This window comes from Saccopteryx leptura, chromosome 5 (genome assembly GCF_036850995.1).
Source record: "Saccopteryx leptura isolate mSacLep1 chromosome 5, mSacLep1_pri_phased_curated, whole genome shotgun sequence".
NCBI classification, from domain to species: domain Eukaryota; kingdom Metazoa; phylum Chordata; class Mammalia; order Chiroptera; family Emballonuridae; genus Saccopteryx; species Saccopteryx leptura.
Genome location: NC_089507.1, coordinates 137,545,473 through 137,561,611, shown reverse-complemented (window position 1 = coordinate 137,561,611; position 16,139 = coordinate 137,545,473). Strand labels below are relative to the sequence as shown.

General features: G+C 44.6%; 1 protein-coding gene across 3 annotated transcripts in view; it reads right to left on the bottom strand.

The window, feature by feature from the left end:
- The window catches only part of SEPHS1 (selenophosphate synthetase 1), a 38,609-nt gene extending 23,015 nt beyond the window's left edge, over positions 1-15,594 (bottom strand). Inside the window, exons 1-2 of one of the 3 annotated variants that reach the window (XM_066385132.1) lie at positions 15,294-15,594; positions 11,652-11,921 (exon numbers count right to left, since the gene is read on the bottom strand). In XM_066385132.1, coding sequence (XP_066241229.1) covers positions 11,652-11,844 — 193 coding nt within the window. In that variant the 5' untranslated portion in view covers positions 11,845-11,921; positions 15,294-15,594. Of the gene's footprint in view, positions 1-11,651; positions 11,922-14,491; positions 15,011-15,293 lie in introns of those variants that run through there. The other 2 variants (XM_066385133.1, XM_066385134.1) reach the window with 2 other exon arrangements.
- Between the last annotated feature and the right edge of the window lie 545 nt (positions 15,595-16,139).

Below are 16,139 nucleotides of genomic sequence, written 5' to 3'. Positions count from 1 at the left end.
TATAACTGTACTTTGAATAACTTACCACCTGACTTGTAGCTTATAGATATGAATTAACTGTTATCTAAAAATATGTAACCATAGTGAAACTAAAACAATGATGTATTCAAAATACCATGTGATTGTAACTTAGTGTGTGTGCATAAAAAGTAATGTTAGACCAGCCATTGAGAGAGATGCCTGGCAGTAAATGCTAACAAGAGAATAAAGAGAAAGAAAAGAATTCGGCTCTCTCACTCGATTTCGCCGATGCCGTCTCCTCCTGTGGGACCCCTGGATCCCCCCCGGGGCTGGACCCCGGCATTTGGCGCCCGATACAGGGACCTACAGGTAATCCCCCCTCGTTGTCTCGGGACGGCTAGGACTCCACTCAGGGTGCTGCAGACCCCCCTGTAAGAAAGACAGGGTGAGGATAGGTGGAGAATTTCAGAACTTAAGATTTTGAGAAGTCATGGGCCATACTGAGTCTAAAGAAAGAAGACTCTTTATAAAAGTCATTAAGTATACACTTTCCCAAAAAGGAGTTAATGTTTCCACTAAACAAGTAGCTCGTTTTATGAAATTCGTACAAAAATGTTCTCCATGGTTTCCAGATGAGGGAACGCTTAGTTTCGAGAAGTGGGTTAAAGTTGGAGAAGATTTAAAACTTTATTATGAGCTACATGGACCAGAAAAGGTCCCAGTTGATGCATTTGCTTTATGGAGCTTGATTAAAGATGCCTTAAATCCAGAACATGAGATGCATAAACTTTCTAAGGCAACTGCTCCTCCAAAAGAAGAGACTCCGTTAATTAGAAATAGAAGGCAGTCTCAAGATACTACAAATCATGCTATGGCCTCTTTAAAATTAAGTAAACATCAGGATGATAGTGAAAATCATTTATCTCCAACAGATGAGGCTGAATTAGAAGATGAGGCAGCTAAATATAATAGGAATAATGAGGATTGGAAGTCAAAAACAGTCTTGCCCATATTATATTCCTCCAAGACTGACAAAAAGGATGAAAATAAGGCTATTAAAATGTCTTTGCCTCTACCAGTACAATCACCAGATGATAATGAAAAGAAAAAATCATCAGGGTTCACAGGGTTGCAGAAGGCAATTCAAGCTTCTTGCGACCAAGGGGAAACTGATTTGGCATTATGTTTTCCTGTGGCTGTGGCTGGTGAATTTGATGATGAGGAGGATCCTACATGGGAGCCGCTTTCTTATAAATTATTGAGAGTTGAAAATGGCTTGCAGTCAATATGGACCCACCTCTCCTTATACTATGTCTTTGATAGAAACAGTTTCTCATAATTGGATGACTCCTTATGATTGGGAACAAGTGGCTAAAGCTTGTTTATCTGGAGGAAATTATCTCCTTTGGAGAGCTGAATATGAGGAGCAAGCTAAACAACAGGCAGTTAGGAATAGGAGGATTCATAATCCTGTGATTAGAGAAATGATTACGGGAGAAGGAGAATTTGCTGATGTTAGTGAACAGTTAAAACTTTCTAAACCAGCTTTGATACAAGTGAATGGTTGTGCTATATCAGCTTGGAGAAAGTTGCCGGCTTCGTCTGGTGGAGATGTTACTGTGGTAGGAGTAAAACAGAAAGGTGATGAACCTTATGAGGAGTTTGTTGCTCGGTTGATTCAAGCAGTAAGAAGAGTTATTTCAAATGAGGCAGCAGGAGATATTATAATTAAACAGTTGGCTTATGAAAATGCTAATTCCACTTGCCAGGCTATGTTGCGGTCAGTGAGGAGAGAAGGAACGATAGGGGATTTCATCAAAGCCTGTCAGGATGTAAATCCTGCTTTTGTTCAGGGAGTAACTATTGCTGCAGCTTTAAAAGGAGAAACATATCCTCAATTTATTAAGACTATGTATCAAGGAAAAATGCCTTCTGTCAATGAAGCTTCCTCTAAGGGAAGTCTTACTTGCTTTACTTGTAATCAAACGGGCCACTTTAGCCGACAATGCCCTAACAAGAGTGAGCAAGCAGGCCCAGGAGTGCAAGAGACAGCTCCCATAATTAATAATACTAATAATAATGTCCCATTACCTAAGACTTTGTGTCCACGCTGTCAAAAAGGATATCATTGGGCAAAGCAGTGCCATTCTAAATTTCACAAAAACGGACAGCCATTAGGACCAAAGTTAGGAATAGAATGGCAGCCCCCACATAATTTAAATCTGACAAGTAATCAAAGTAGCAATCAGGGAAACTGGCAAGGGGGCCAGCCTCAGGCCCCAGTAACAATTGGGGCCAGCCTGAATCCATTTGTCAACTCTGGTCTGTCTCAGACCTCACCCGGGCCTCCCGCGTGGCAGGCGGGAGTTCTACCACTAAACCACCCATGCCTTCATACAAAATATGAGAAGCAAGCCTCTTGTGGGGGTTGAAATGGAGGGATTCCGGCTGCCGGTTGCAGCAGCTATTAGAAGTAAAGAATGATTAGAAAACTGAGATGAGTTTTAAAGTTGTGTTATTATCTGATTTTCTTTAGTAAAATAGAAGAACTTAAGAGTTTGGAAAAATTACAGTTTTTTTTGTTCTCCTTTTTCTCTCAACTCATTTTATTTCTTTCCTGTTCTATGCCTGAAAAAGAGGGCAAAGGGAACACCTGTTTGGATATGGCTAAACAGAATCTCATAAACGGCCGTTCTTGAAACTTTTCAAGAGAGAGTTCTGTTTAGTTTCTATTCAATATGTTCCAATCAAAATTGCCCTGTGTAAAAATCAAGCAGGCCAGGCCCTGGCCGGTTGGCTCAGCGGTAGAGCGTCGGCCTAGCGTGCGGAGGACCCGGGTTCGATTCCCGGCCAGGGCACACAGGAGAAGTGCCCATTTGCTTCTCCACCCCTCCGCCGCGCTTTCCTCTCTGTCTCTCTCTTCCCCTCCCGCAGCCAAGGCTCCATTGGAGCAAAGATGGCCCGGGCGCTGGGGATGGCTCCTCGGCCTCTGCCCCAGGCGCTAGAGTGGCTCTGGTCGCAATATGGCAACGCCCAGGATGGGCAGAGCATCGCCCCCTGGTGGGCAGAGCGCCGCCCCATGGTGGGCGTGCCGGGTGGATCCGTGTCGGGCGCATGCGGGAGTCTGTCTGACTGTCTCTCCCTGTTTCCAGCTTCAGAAAAATGAAAAAAAAAAAAAAAAAAAAAAAAAAATCAAGCAGGCCATACTCTAATCTCTAAAATCCCGGGTTTCTCTCTAATTTGTCTGATTTGTCTACTTTGTCTGATTCTTGTTTGTGTTTGGTCTTTGTTTAATGTTGTCTAAATGTGATTTTTTAAGTTCTTGCATGCAAAAATTGAATATGCTGGCTCTAATATTATAAAAATACCATCCCTACAAATTTATAATTTTAATTGAAACAAGTAAAGCGCGCTCATTTAAATTTAAATAGAATAAAATATGAATCCTAAAGACTTGTTGATTTTGACTAAACTGCTTCAAGCTTCAGGCTGCTTGCTGTGGCTGCAGAGCATGAAGCAGAGTAGGTTTGCCTAACAAAGGTGTAGACTTTTTAATATAGAAAAATAATAAAAGCCACACTAGAATTTTCCAGCTTTAACGTGTTCTTTAAATTGCCTGTTAATTAATGGAGTAGAAATGTTTTTATGAATACAGAAAACTCATATACTGGAACTCCTGCAAATCTTCTTTATCATGCTTTTTACTTTAAAAAATTTCTTTTGAATGCTAATATACAGAATTATTCAACACCTGAGACACTGGAATCTGAATCTGGATAAGCCTAAACCAATGGCAAAGTGGAAAGATTTATTGACAGGTCAATGGAAAGGTCCAGATGTAATTCTAACCCAGGGGAGAGGGTATGCTTGTATATTTCCACAGGACGCTGACTCGCCTCTCTGAATCCCAGACCGGCTGATTCGCCATGTCTCACCAGAGGCCTCTGCTGCCACTGCTGCCCCCTCCCAGCCAGAAGAAGACTCCTGTGCCACCTGCGTCACCAGTGACTTCCCAGCAAAGGCCATCAAGAAACTCTCCGTATAATCCTGTTATTCTATATTTAGCATTTCCTGCTCTCGCTGTGTTTTAACAAACTATCTATTGACACCAAAGCTCAAGTTATGTTTATTTTGCGACAGCCACCTTATGTGATGTTACCTGTTAGTCTGTCTCAGCCTTAGTATGATGACCCAGGGTTGCATGCACTACAGGCTGCTTCTGAAGCGCTTGCTCACCATCGAGGAAAGCGATTTGTTGCTGAATTGATTTTGGAAATTACTGCTCTTATTGCTATTATAGAATCTGTAGCTGCTTCCACCACTGCTTTAGCTCAATCAGTTCACACTGCAAATCATGTAGATAGTTTATCTCGTAATATATCTCTTGCATTAGCAGTACAGGAGACTATAGATAGGAAGTTAGAATTGAAAGTGAATGCTTTAGAGGAGGCTTTTATTCACATATGTAATGAGTTGTTAGCTATGAAGGCTAGAATGACTCTTAGATGCCATGCAGGATTCAGGTGGATATGTGTGACTCCTTTAGAATATAATCAGTCTATCATAGCATGGAATAATGTACAGAATCATTTGTTAGGTGTATGGAATAATAGTGATATTAGTTTAGATTTGAGGGAATTACATCAGCAGATACAAAACTTAGGACATTCAGGCTCTTTAGTCTCTGCCTCAGAAGTAGCTGATCAATTTGTTAAAAACATTAAAAGTATGTTTTCTATGCATGGCCTGACCTCTCTGGCTACTGATATAGGCATAATAATAGCTGTGGCGATTATCACTCTTCTTGTCCTTCCAGTCATATTCCGACTCTTAAACAGCAATCTCAGAGAAACAACGGTGAAAATACAAAAGCTTTATTTAAATAATAAAAAAGGGGGAGATGTCAGGAGCCGATCCACTAATGCTGGCTAACTAGGTCACAGCAGAAGAAGATCCACAACTGCTGGCTGACAAAGTCACAGCAAAAGAAGATAGAGTCACCGCAGTAAGACCAACAGCTGCGGGTTGACAAAGTCACCGCAAGGGAAGGCACAACGACACTTCCCCCTTTAATCTTTTGAATTAATCTGGCCTTATATCCCCCCTTTTTCTGGGTGTGTGCTATTATTTGTGGCACAGGGATAATAGTACCGTACTTTCCCTGTAGATTTGTAGTAATTTCTTTGGAAATGAGACAGAAGGTGTAAGTTCCACAGAAAAGCCTGTAAGCCCCTTGATCTGGCCTCATAAACATAAGAGGCTAGCCATGATATCCCTCATAAAGGGTTAAGTTTGTAGGAGAATTTCTTATTAATCATGTTAGAAAGAATATAGTTAGAACTTAGCTAGTATATGAATATAGTAAATAAATAAAGTTTAACTAGACATTAGAATCTTAGGTAAAGTGTAGTGGAGTGGCCTGTTGCATGGCCTTGGATAGGAGTGCAGCTGGCTAGTAAAGAATGTTTTGTTAAAAGACTTGTTTTATCACTAAAGGCAGTTGCTGGGCTTTTCTCAGTAAAACATTCTCATGAGATTTTTGTATTTTCCAAGAATAGGAGAGGTATGTGGTGGGATTCACAGCAGCAATAGCAACTAATGCCTTCTGATATTATGTTGCTACTAGCTATCTTGCAGGTGCACTCTATGTATCTTTAAGTAAAAATGACTCTTTATACTATGTCAGTTTCTTAATAGCAAGCCTTTTGTAGTCTTGTGAGAAAAGAATTAGGACACTACATGAACTCAAGGCTATTTGCCTGAGCAAGCGGTGGTCCTCTGCTGGTCCTTGATGATTTCGTCTGCTATCTCTTTCTGTGCCCTTGACTCACAACAAGAGTAAAATAGAGTTATTAATTAGTACTAATCTTTTAGAAGTTTGTACCAATATAATTATTACTATTGTATAACTGTACTTTGAATAACTTACCACCTGACTTGTAGCTTATAGATATGAATTAACTGTTATCTAAAAATATGTAACCATAGTGAAACTAAAACAATGATGTATTCAAAATACCATGTGATTGTAACTTAGTGTGTGTGCATAAAAAGTAATGTTAGACCAGCCATTGAGAGAGATGCCTGGCAGTAAATGCTAACAAGAGAATAAAGAGAAAGAAAAGAATTCGGCTCTCTCACTCGATTTCGCCGACGCCGTCTCCTCCTGTGGGACCCCTGGATCCCCCCCGGGGCTGGACCCCGGCAGATAAGCACATTTGTGGGTATAAATTTATAGAAAACCGTACATTCACACACACATATGTATTACATGTGTGGGTATACACACATATATGTAACTTCTGGTACAGCAATTTACAAACAGTATCATTAGTCCATTGTATACAGAACATGCACAGAATACCAATAGTGACTAGTAAGTTTGTCAAAATATGAATCTAGATCTGACTCCAAAGCAAAGTTATACCGTTAAGATACACCACTTTTGGGGAGCAAGGCTCTCAGAGCCGGGCCAGGTGAGAGCATGCTGGGGCGCTGGGGGCTGCAGCTTCCCCATGCAGTGATCCTGCTCCTGTTGCCCGTCCTGCCGCAGCATAAAGAGGGACAAATATAAGGTGACAGAAAATGATTTGACTTTGGGTGATGGGCACACAACATAATCAACAGTTCAAATGCTACAGAAATGTTCACCTGAAACCTATGTACCCTTACTGATCAATGTCACCTGATTAAATTGAATTTTCTAAAAAAAAAAAAAAAAAAGATATGCCACTTTTGTATGCAGTTTTAATACTGTGCTTCCTCCAGCATCTATTTGCTTATAACTGGGGGTCCACAACTACCCCTAGCAAATGCCATGAAGGCAAATTTTGTGGACATGCATTTTTCTGAGAAAGGGCAACAGCTTTCATTTACTTCTCAAAAGCCATGTGATCAGAGTCCACTTTGTGTTTTGGTATCTGCTTTTTCCTTGCTGTTGACACCTGTCCCCTTTTGCCACTGCTAAGGATTACAGGTGATGCAACTCCTCTCATTTTGCACATGTTTGGACTTAGAAGCCAGATGACAGAGGGAAGAGGAACTGGAGATGCAGATTCCAGGTTTTGACCCTGGCAGAGTGTCATGGCTGCTGGAAGGAGCAAATGATCCTACTCATTATCAAAGCGCTTCGAGGTGCCTGGCATGCCCAAGTGCTCAAAAAGGTCAACAAGGGAAGTTATAAAGAGGAATTATTACTTTACCCATAAGGTTTCTATTGCCTTGTTTTTGTTCATTCAGTAGCTTATTTTTCTTGACAAAGTTATCTAAGAGCTTTTTTAGTATACAAATGCGTCTCAACTTACAACGAGGTTACGTCCCAATAGAGCCATCGTAAGTTGAAAATATCCTAAGTCAAAAATGCATTTAATGCACCTAACTAAATGAACATCACAGCTGAGCTACAGTTGGGCAAAATCATCTAACACAATGAATACACTATAGAGTATCAGTTGTGTCCCTGCGTGATCTCCTGGCTGTCCAGGAGTATGGCTCACTGCCCAGCATCACAAGAGAACATCATATTGCATATTGCTAGCCTGGAAAAAGACTGGAATTCAAAATTACAAGTACGGTTTCCTTGCATATTGCTTTTGTACCACCATAAAGTCAAAATATCATGAACTGGTCTGATCGGTGGTAGTGCAATAGATAGAGCATCAACCTGGGACACTGAAGTCCCAGGTTCAAAACCCTGAAGACACTGGCTTAAGCACATGCATGCCACCATGAGTGTGGGATCAAGCCCCCTGGTCAAGGCTCATATGAGAAGCAATTAATAAAAAACTAAAAAGACGCCAACAAGTTGATGCTTCTCATCTCTCTCCTTTCCTGTCTATCTGTCTCTCTCTCACACACACACAAAAATAAATAAACATACCATGAACTGAACCATCATAAATCAGGAACTGTCTGTATTCTTATTTCTTGACAAGTAAGCTAACATATAATCCAACTCATTCATGTGGTATTTCTCCACACTCAAATAACAGCTAGATCAGGATGTTCCAAACTGAGCTCCTGGGAGTCCTGGGTTCTCCCCTCTCCCCCCGTGTGAGCTTTCCTATCTTCTAATCAAAGCAACTGATTTTTTCTGCTTTGTATATTAGGGAAGAATGGAGTACTCTGAATTCATAACTAATGTTGTGTTCACAATAAAATGGGTGAAAATAAGTTAAATAAAAACCTTACCTAAGAATATATAGCCCTGGCTAGATTGCTCAGTGGTAGAGTGTCAGCCTGATATGTGGCTGTCCTAGGTTTGATTCTCGGTCAGGGCACACAGGAGAAGCAACCATCTACTTCTCCACTCTTCCCTATTCCCCCCCCCCCCCACTTCACCTCCCATAGCCATGACTCTATTGGTTTGAGTGCACTGGTCGTGGGTGCTGAGGATAGCTCTGTGCAGCCTCCATCTCAGGTGCTAAAAATAGCTCGGTTGTGAGCATGACCCCAGATGGGCAGAGCATCAGCCCCAGATGGGGGTTGCCTGGTGAATCCCAGTCAGGGTGCATGCAGGAGTCAGTCTATCTACCCTCCTCTCACTTGGAAAAGAAAAAGAAGAAACAAAAATGCAGTGTATAGATAATGTATTGTAGAGCTGTGTACCTGAAACCTATATAATTTTGTTAACCAGTGTCATCCCATTAAACTCAATAAAAAAAAGAAAAAAATAGCCTGACTGGTGGTGATGCAGTGGATAGAGCATCAACCCAAGACGCTGAAGGCCCTGGTTTGAAAATTGAGGTCTCTGGCCAGAGTGTGAGCACATTAGCTTGAACACAGGACCATCCACATGACCCCAAGGTCACACTGGTGAACCTGTGCTCAAGGGAGCGTCAGTGGCTCAGCTTGAGCCCCCCATCAAGGCACGTATGACAAGCAATCAATAAAAAACAACTAAAGTGAAGCAACTATGAGTGGATACTTCTCATCTCTCTTCTCCCCCCTATACTTGTCTGTCTCTCTTTCTCTCAAAAATAAATAAATGATCAAATAAATAAATGAATAAATGGAAAAAAACGACTTCATGGGGGCAGAGCTGGGGGATGTCTATATCAAAGAAAGCTATACAGGAAAGGTTACAACTGAGCTCTAACTTTAAAGATGGCTAGAGTTTCAGAATTCAGGTATAAGAAGAGGTGTATTCTAGGTAATATAAGTTAATATCTACCAAAAGTTTACCATGAGTATACTTCATTCTTTACAACAACCCAGTAAGTCAGGGGTCCCCAAACTTTTTACACAGGGGGCCAGTTCACTGTCCCTCAGACCGTTGGAGGGCCGGACTATAAAAAAACTATGAACAAATCCCTATGCACACTACACATATCTTATTTTAAAGTAAAAAAACAAAATGGGAACGAATACAATATTTAAAATAGAGAACAAGTAAATTTAAATCAACAAACTGACCAGTATTTCAATGGGAACTATGCTCCTCTCACTGACGACCAATGAAAGAGGTGCCCCTTCCAGGTGTGTGTGGGCGGGGGGGGGGGGGGGGGGGGGGGGGGGGGGGGGGCGGGGCAGATAAATGGCCTCAGGGGGCCGCATGCGGGCCCGCAACCTGCTGGCCGTAGTTTGGGGACCCCTGCAGTAAGTTAAACTTGTTTCAAATCCCCATTTTTTAGGATTAAAAGACAGGTCCAGAAAGGTAAAGTAATCTAGCCAGAACTTCACAGCTAGTCTTTGGAAACACTTGTATCAATTCCAGGTCTGCGTGACTTGAAAACCTCAGCTTTTAAATCTATATTCTATCAACAGGTAGGGGAAGTAGCATGCAGACACAAAATATTTGTTTGAGAACTTGAGATTAGTCCATTTTGAGCAGATGCTTGCACTGATGTGCGTTGGAGTGGGGGGTGCAGGTAAGGAGCAATAATAAATATTTTGATATAAGATTTGTGAACTGGGATTGGATTTTAAGACTATACAAATGAAGCTTTACTCCACAGATAGCAAGGACTCTTTGACTGCTTGCAAGATTCAGAGTAACATAATAAAAAATGAGCTCATAAGATAAATCCAGGAACTTTGAAGAAATCAAATGCTAAAAAACTTAAGAGGTTAGTGAAATAACCTAGACAAAAGATAATAATGGTCTCCAGCTGGGAACTGGCAGTGAGGACAAAGAAGATAAGGAGGCATAACAATGTTGTGGAAGGAGCCCAGGCCAATTGACTCAGTAGTAGAGCATCAGCCTGGTGTGTGGATGCCCCAGGTTGATTTTCCGGTCAGGGCACACAGCAGAAGCACCAATCTGTTTCTTCCCCCTTCCTGCTTCTCTCTGTCTCTCTTCTCCTGCAGCCATGGCTTGATTGGAGTGAGTTGGCCCCGGGGCACTGAGGATGGCTCCATGGCCTCTGCCTCAGTGCTACAGAGAGTAGAGTTCAGTTGCTGAGCAATGAAACAATGCCCCAGATGGGCAGAGCATCGCCCCCTAGTGGGCTTCCCGGGTGGATCATGGTCTGGGTGCACATGAGAGTCTGTCTCTGCCTCCCCTCCTCTCACTGAATAAAAAAAAAAGATGTTGTGGAAGGAGAATGAGCATGATTTTAGAGTAGGTTTATCAGAGGGATGAAGAAGAAGTATAATGGGTGACACTAGGGATTCACGCTTGAATAATTGGGTTGGTGTTGATGTGGAATTTGGGACATCAGGGGAAGGGCAATGGATTTTCAAGGTGGTAAGTTCAAGAAATAATTGGTAATATAGAAATCTGTCTTGAAAACATAGATGTAGGAGCCACAAGAGAGGGGAAATCACCTACATCCAGATAAAATGTGGGAATGAGAATAAAAACCTAAAACACAACAGCAACATCAATAGTTAGGCTCATACATGGATGCTTATAATAAAGTTTAACCAGATGTTTAAAAGAAGACAAAACAAAACCCTTACATAGGAAAGATGATCAAGATAAATACTTTAACTACAAAACATCCAGTTTTCTAAAATACATGCCAAACATTTAAATGGCAAAATGGTCATGGTCTTGCATCATGATCCTATACTGAAAAACCACACAGTAAAAGCTAATAAACAATATCCTAATAGCTCAGATTTCTTTCTGAGCTCTATGTTTGAAACAGGCAAACCACTGATGGCACTAGGAATTCAGTCAAGAATAAAATAATGGTTCTGAATTCTAGATGACATCCTGGGATCACGTACAGATTCAGTAAGTCTTCCTCCCCTTCTGTGTCTGGGGCAGTTTTCTTCTTCCTCCTTCCCACAGGAACTTTTCAAACAATGCATATTGAGAAGAAACACTCAATTCACCACCCCCCAACCCAGTCACTGCTCTTAATGTACTGCACAGTGATGCTTCAACACCAACTCTCCTAAGGCAATGAAGAGAATGCAAGGAAAAGTTTAGGATAAAGGAGTTTCTGCTTAATCCTCAGCTAACCAGAAAAATCAATGAAAAAAAAAAAAACTTTTACTATAACGCAATGGTCCTGATTGAGTGCTTAATAGTTTGTAAATGGTTCGAGTACATTTCTTGATGCTTTTCAAGTACTTCCTCCTCCAAATAAATTACAATAATTTAAGTTACCACTGCTTCATCCTTTGAATCTTTCTTAAAAATAAAGGGGGGGGGGGGGATCTGATTTTTGAATCTTTGACCACACTGCAGCCAAGATGCTTTATTCGGGGCACTGTAAGAGAAACAATGATTCACATACCAAGCCTTGGCATAACTGCTCCCAGAAACTGCTCGTCTTCTTGGAAGTGGTTCTCTTGTAAGGATTCCAGCAATTTCTGCAGGACATCTTGAGGCACTTTGCAGCCAGTGCCCTTCAGTTCAGTGAATCTAGTTAGCCGGAAGCTCTTGTCCAATTCATAACTTTCCGGGTTAAAGGACTCCCGCGTAGACATGGTTCTTGGGCGCACACACCTCACACCTGGGCTCCTCCCCACCCTCTCCTAGTCCGCTGGTTTCTTTATAGATCCACCTGAGTATCACCAAAACACAAAGACAGCATCAAAAGATGAATACATGAAAGTGAAAAGGACTGAAATCAATAAGAACTGATAATGATTTGGGGCTGTAACAGTCTGGTCACAATGATGTATAAACCAAATTAGTCATTTTAAGAAAATTACTATGCCTGAGCAAGTGGTGGTGCAGTGAATAGAGCATCGGCCTGGGATGCTAAAGACCCAGGTTCAAAACCCTTAGGTCACCAAATTGAGCACAGGTTCACCAACTTGAGAGTGGGATCACAGACATGTTCCCAAGGTCGCTGGCTTGAACAAAGAGGTCACTGGCTCAGCTGGAGCCCCCAGGTCAAGGCACATTATGAGGAAAGCAATGAGCAACTAGTGTGATGCAACTATGAGTTGATGTATCTCATCTTTCTCCCTTCCTACCTGTCTGTCCCTTTCAAAAAAAAAAAAAGTGATGATAACCATTACAGGCACCTTTCTACATAAGACCTGATGTTTATGTTGTTATCACTGTAGCTTCGAGGGGCAGCAAAATCTGCTCTGGAAGGCAGCTATGCTCACCACTGTACCACCAACACAGAACCCTCTCCGAAGAAGCAACTACAGGCCAGCTGGCTTACAGGACACAGTGCCATCTTGAAAAGTCACCTTTATGAGAAAATGTCTGGTCACTCCATCTGTCAACTCCCAAGTACTGTGATTTAGAAATTAATGTTCTGCTAAAGTGACTTTTCTGAAAAATGTTTCTAGTATCTTTGCTATCTCACATTAAAAAAATAAAATGTCTACTAAATACTTTGCAGGAAAAGGACGTTGATGAAAACGCATTTGATGAAATTCTTCATGAGGCTAAATTCAATTTCAGAAAAAGGTTTTTACTGAGCCAGAAGTACACAACACAATCCTAAACTAATAGGTAGTCCCACTAAAGAATACAACTTGAAAACTGGAATGGCTGCAATAAGAGACATCTTCAAAGAGCCACCATGTAAAGTTCTGTTTTAATGCAGTGCTAATTCCTAGAAAGCAAACATCCACCCAACAAACAAGTACATACTCATCATTGACAAAATATGCTACTGCTCATTCCAGTTTCACTGCAGAACTAAAATGATAAACTGTATTAAATCTTAACATATGGTACTTGGTATCACTGAAGTTTCTGGAACAGCACTTGAGTTTGAAACCTTTGGGGCTAAACAATAAAAACTCCCATGTGCACCCTGAGTTCACAAAAACTCCAGACTGATACTTTATTGGGCACAGAATCAGACAACCAAGTTTTAGTGTCAGTTTCCCTTATAAAACATATGCTCAAGGACATTTTATTTGCAAATATAATTCTACAGTTTCTGATCCACTGGGAAGGACATCACTCATTTAAAATAACTCTCAGAAAGCCCGAATTTGGGCATCAATCCAAACCGTCCTCACAAAAAAATGTTTGGGGTGAGCAGTGATTTCGGTTTGAAAGCCACCACTGTGCAACATTCCAAGAGAACAACCTGTCCAAAAGCAGGGTGGCAGGAGAGCAAAGCAACTGACTGCGATGAGAATTCTGAAGCCATTTCATTGTTAGGAAAGTCCAATAGCCCGTTGACTGGAAGAGTTGGGAACAAAACCACAGTCCTTTCTCCTCAAAATCCCTCACATTTAACACAGCCTCGCTCCTACGGGGAGGTGGGGAGCAACTCATGAAGCTTCCAGTTATTTTCCTACTTTAATCTCTATCAAAAAAAGGAGGCGGGCCCTGGCCGGTTGGCTCAGCGGTAGAGCGTCAGCCTAGCGTGCGGAGGACCCGGGTTCGATTCCCGGCCAGGGCGACAGGAGAAGCGCCCATTTGCTTCTCCACCCCTCCGCCGCGCTTTCCTCACTGTCTCTCTCTTCCCCTCCCGCAGCCAAGGCTCCATTGGAGCAAAGATGGCCCAGGCGCTGGGGATGGCTCTGTGGCCTCTGCCCCAGGCGCTAAAGTGGCTCTGGTCGCAACATGGCGATGCCCAGGATGGGCAGAGCATCGCCCCTGGTGGGCGTGCCGGGTGTATCCCGGTCGGGCGCATGCGGGAGTCTGTCTGACTGTCTCTCCCCGTTTCCAGCTTCAGAAAAATGAAAAGAAAAAAAAAAAAAAAAGGAGGCGGGGAGAGATATTTGGAATTTGGGGGACAAACTTCCTTTCAAACATCATTTGTATCTTCCCAGAATTTCAACGGGAAAAAAGTTTGAAGTCCTGAAGGCACTCAGGAGTTTTAAAATTCCAAACGGTATAAGCAAGGGACACAAATCATACACACCCGAACCTTAGACAAATTCTTGCACTTGTAATGGGAATGAGGAAAACGGGGGGGGGAAGCGGGAGAGGCAATGTCTGTAAGTGCAGAAGAAGCAGTCAACTCCAACCCCAAATCTGCCCGTTTACACCTTTAAAACAATGACATGAATATTTAAAGTAATGATTAACCCTTTCCCTCCGGGCCACCTTTAATTTTCTTTTAAGATAGCTGACAAGGCAGGCCCGGCTGGGGGAGTACAGGAAGTGGGGGTGCGATGCGACTGAGTGCAGCTCTGGGCCCATACCTACCTACCCGCAAGCCCCTAAGCCCAGAACATCAACAATGGAGGGGTCAGCGCGACGTGGGCGCAGCGACCAGGGGCACGCCATGAAGCACACGTCGAAGCCGCTGGAGCACGGGGCACGAAACTCCAGGACACCTTAAATCTCAGGCTGCCGCCTTTAAAAGCCAATCGGGCCTGAGGTCTTTGTGCGGGGCAGCGGGCTGGCCGCGGTCGGGGGAGGAAGCGCGGCACCGCTGGCTGGGCCATGCCCGCCTGCCCGCCCTCCCAGGGACGGCGAGGGCGGCGAGAATTGCGCGCGGCCCACAGGCCTCGGCGGGACCCTGTCCCACTGGCCGGCCTGGCCCGGAAGCCCAGGCTTAGTCTGCGGCCACCGACCAGAGGGCGCACGCAGAGGGCGGGGAGGCGGCGCGCCAAAGGGACCGGCCTGGGTTCTCCCGCCTCGCGCGCGCGCGCGCGGCCGCCGCCACACAAAAATGTCGGCGGTCGAAAAAATTAACCCCTGCGTCGCCGCCGCCGCCCTCCCCCTCCACAGCTCCCCCGCCCTTTCTCCCTCCCTCTTTCCCCGGCCCCGCGCGGCGGCGGCGGCGGCGGCGGCGGCGGCGCGGGCGGTGCTTCTTTTTTAAAGCGGCCCCACCAAGCCCTGGCTCGGCCCCTCTGCAGGAAGCGCTAGCGCGCACTGGCCGTGCGCAACTCCCGGCAGCCCGGGCGGCCCGGAGGGGGATCCGCACGGCCGCCCGGGGCCTGCGGACGAATATTCCCCTTTAAGCCTGGTGTCGCGCCCCCCCTTCCCCCAGCCGGGCGCTTACCGGTTCGCTTTGCGCCCTCCGCCTCCTCCCGAAAACTGGCCGCCGCCGCTCCCACAATGCACCGGGCGTGCCGGGCTCTCTTAAGCGTCGCCTGAATAAAAATGCCGCTCCCGGTGGCGGAGGGCGGGAGGGCCCTGGGCGCGCTGGGCGCCGCGGGGGCTCAGCCCGGCTCGGCTCCACGGGCCTCTGCCGGGAACTGGGCTGCCGCGCTCCGCCGTGCGCCGCAGCAAGGGGCCTTTAAAGGCTGTCCACCTCCCTTTAAGAGGCGGCGGGCCACGGCCGGAGCGGCTCGGTGGCTGCGTGCGGCAGCCCGGGAAGGGGGCGGGGGAGCTGTGCAGGCCCGTGCGCGGCAATGATTGGTCTCGGGGGAGGGGTAGGGGGGTTGCAAAGCTGAGGAGCGGTGGCATCCGTTGCTTGATGCAAAAAGGATTGATTTCAAAAGTTGCGAGCTGCATTGGCAGCAGCCCTTGGCGCCCAAGCCAGCTACTTTTCCTCAACCCGCTGAAAGGGCCCGGAACGTTTTCCAAAACCTGGTGGCCGGGCTCAGCCGCGCTGCGTAGTGTAGGACGCTGGACATCGTGTCGCACTGGAAGACCGTGGAAAAGAATTTTAAAGCGAATGGGAGCTGGGGGAAAGGCACCTCTGTTAGGGTGGGGTTAAAATCACAGACTGCGCGTTTGATGAATAACGACTTCATCGGTTCTCCCTTCTATTGTTTAGCCCGACTCAGGAGTTAATATGAGCCTTAGTGAATATGCTAGCATCGTACAAAGTTTCTTCAAAGTTTTTCGTGCTTGGTAAGAAGTCAGAGTTTAAGGCTCCCCAGTTACATTGTTTGCTCATCAC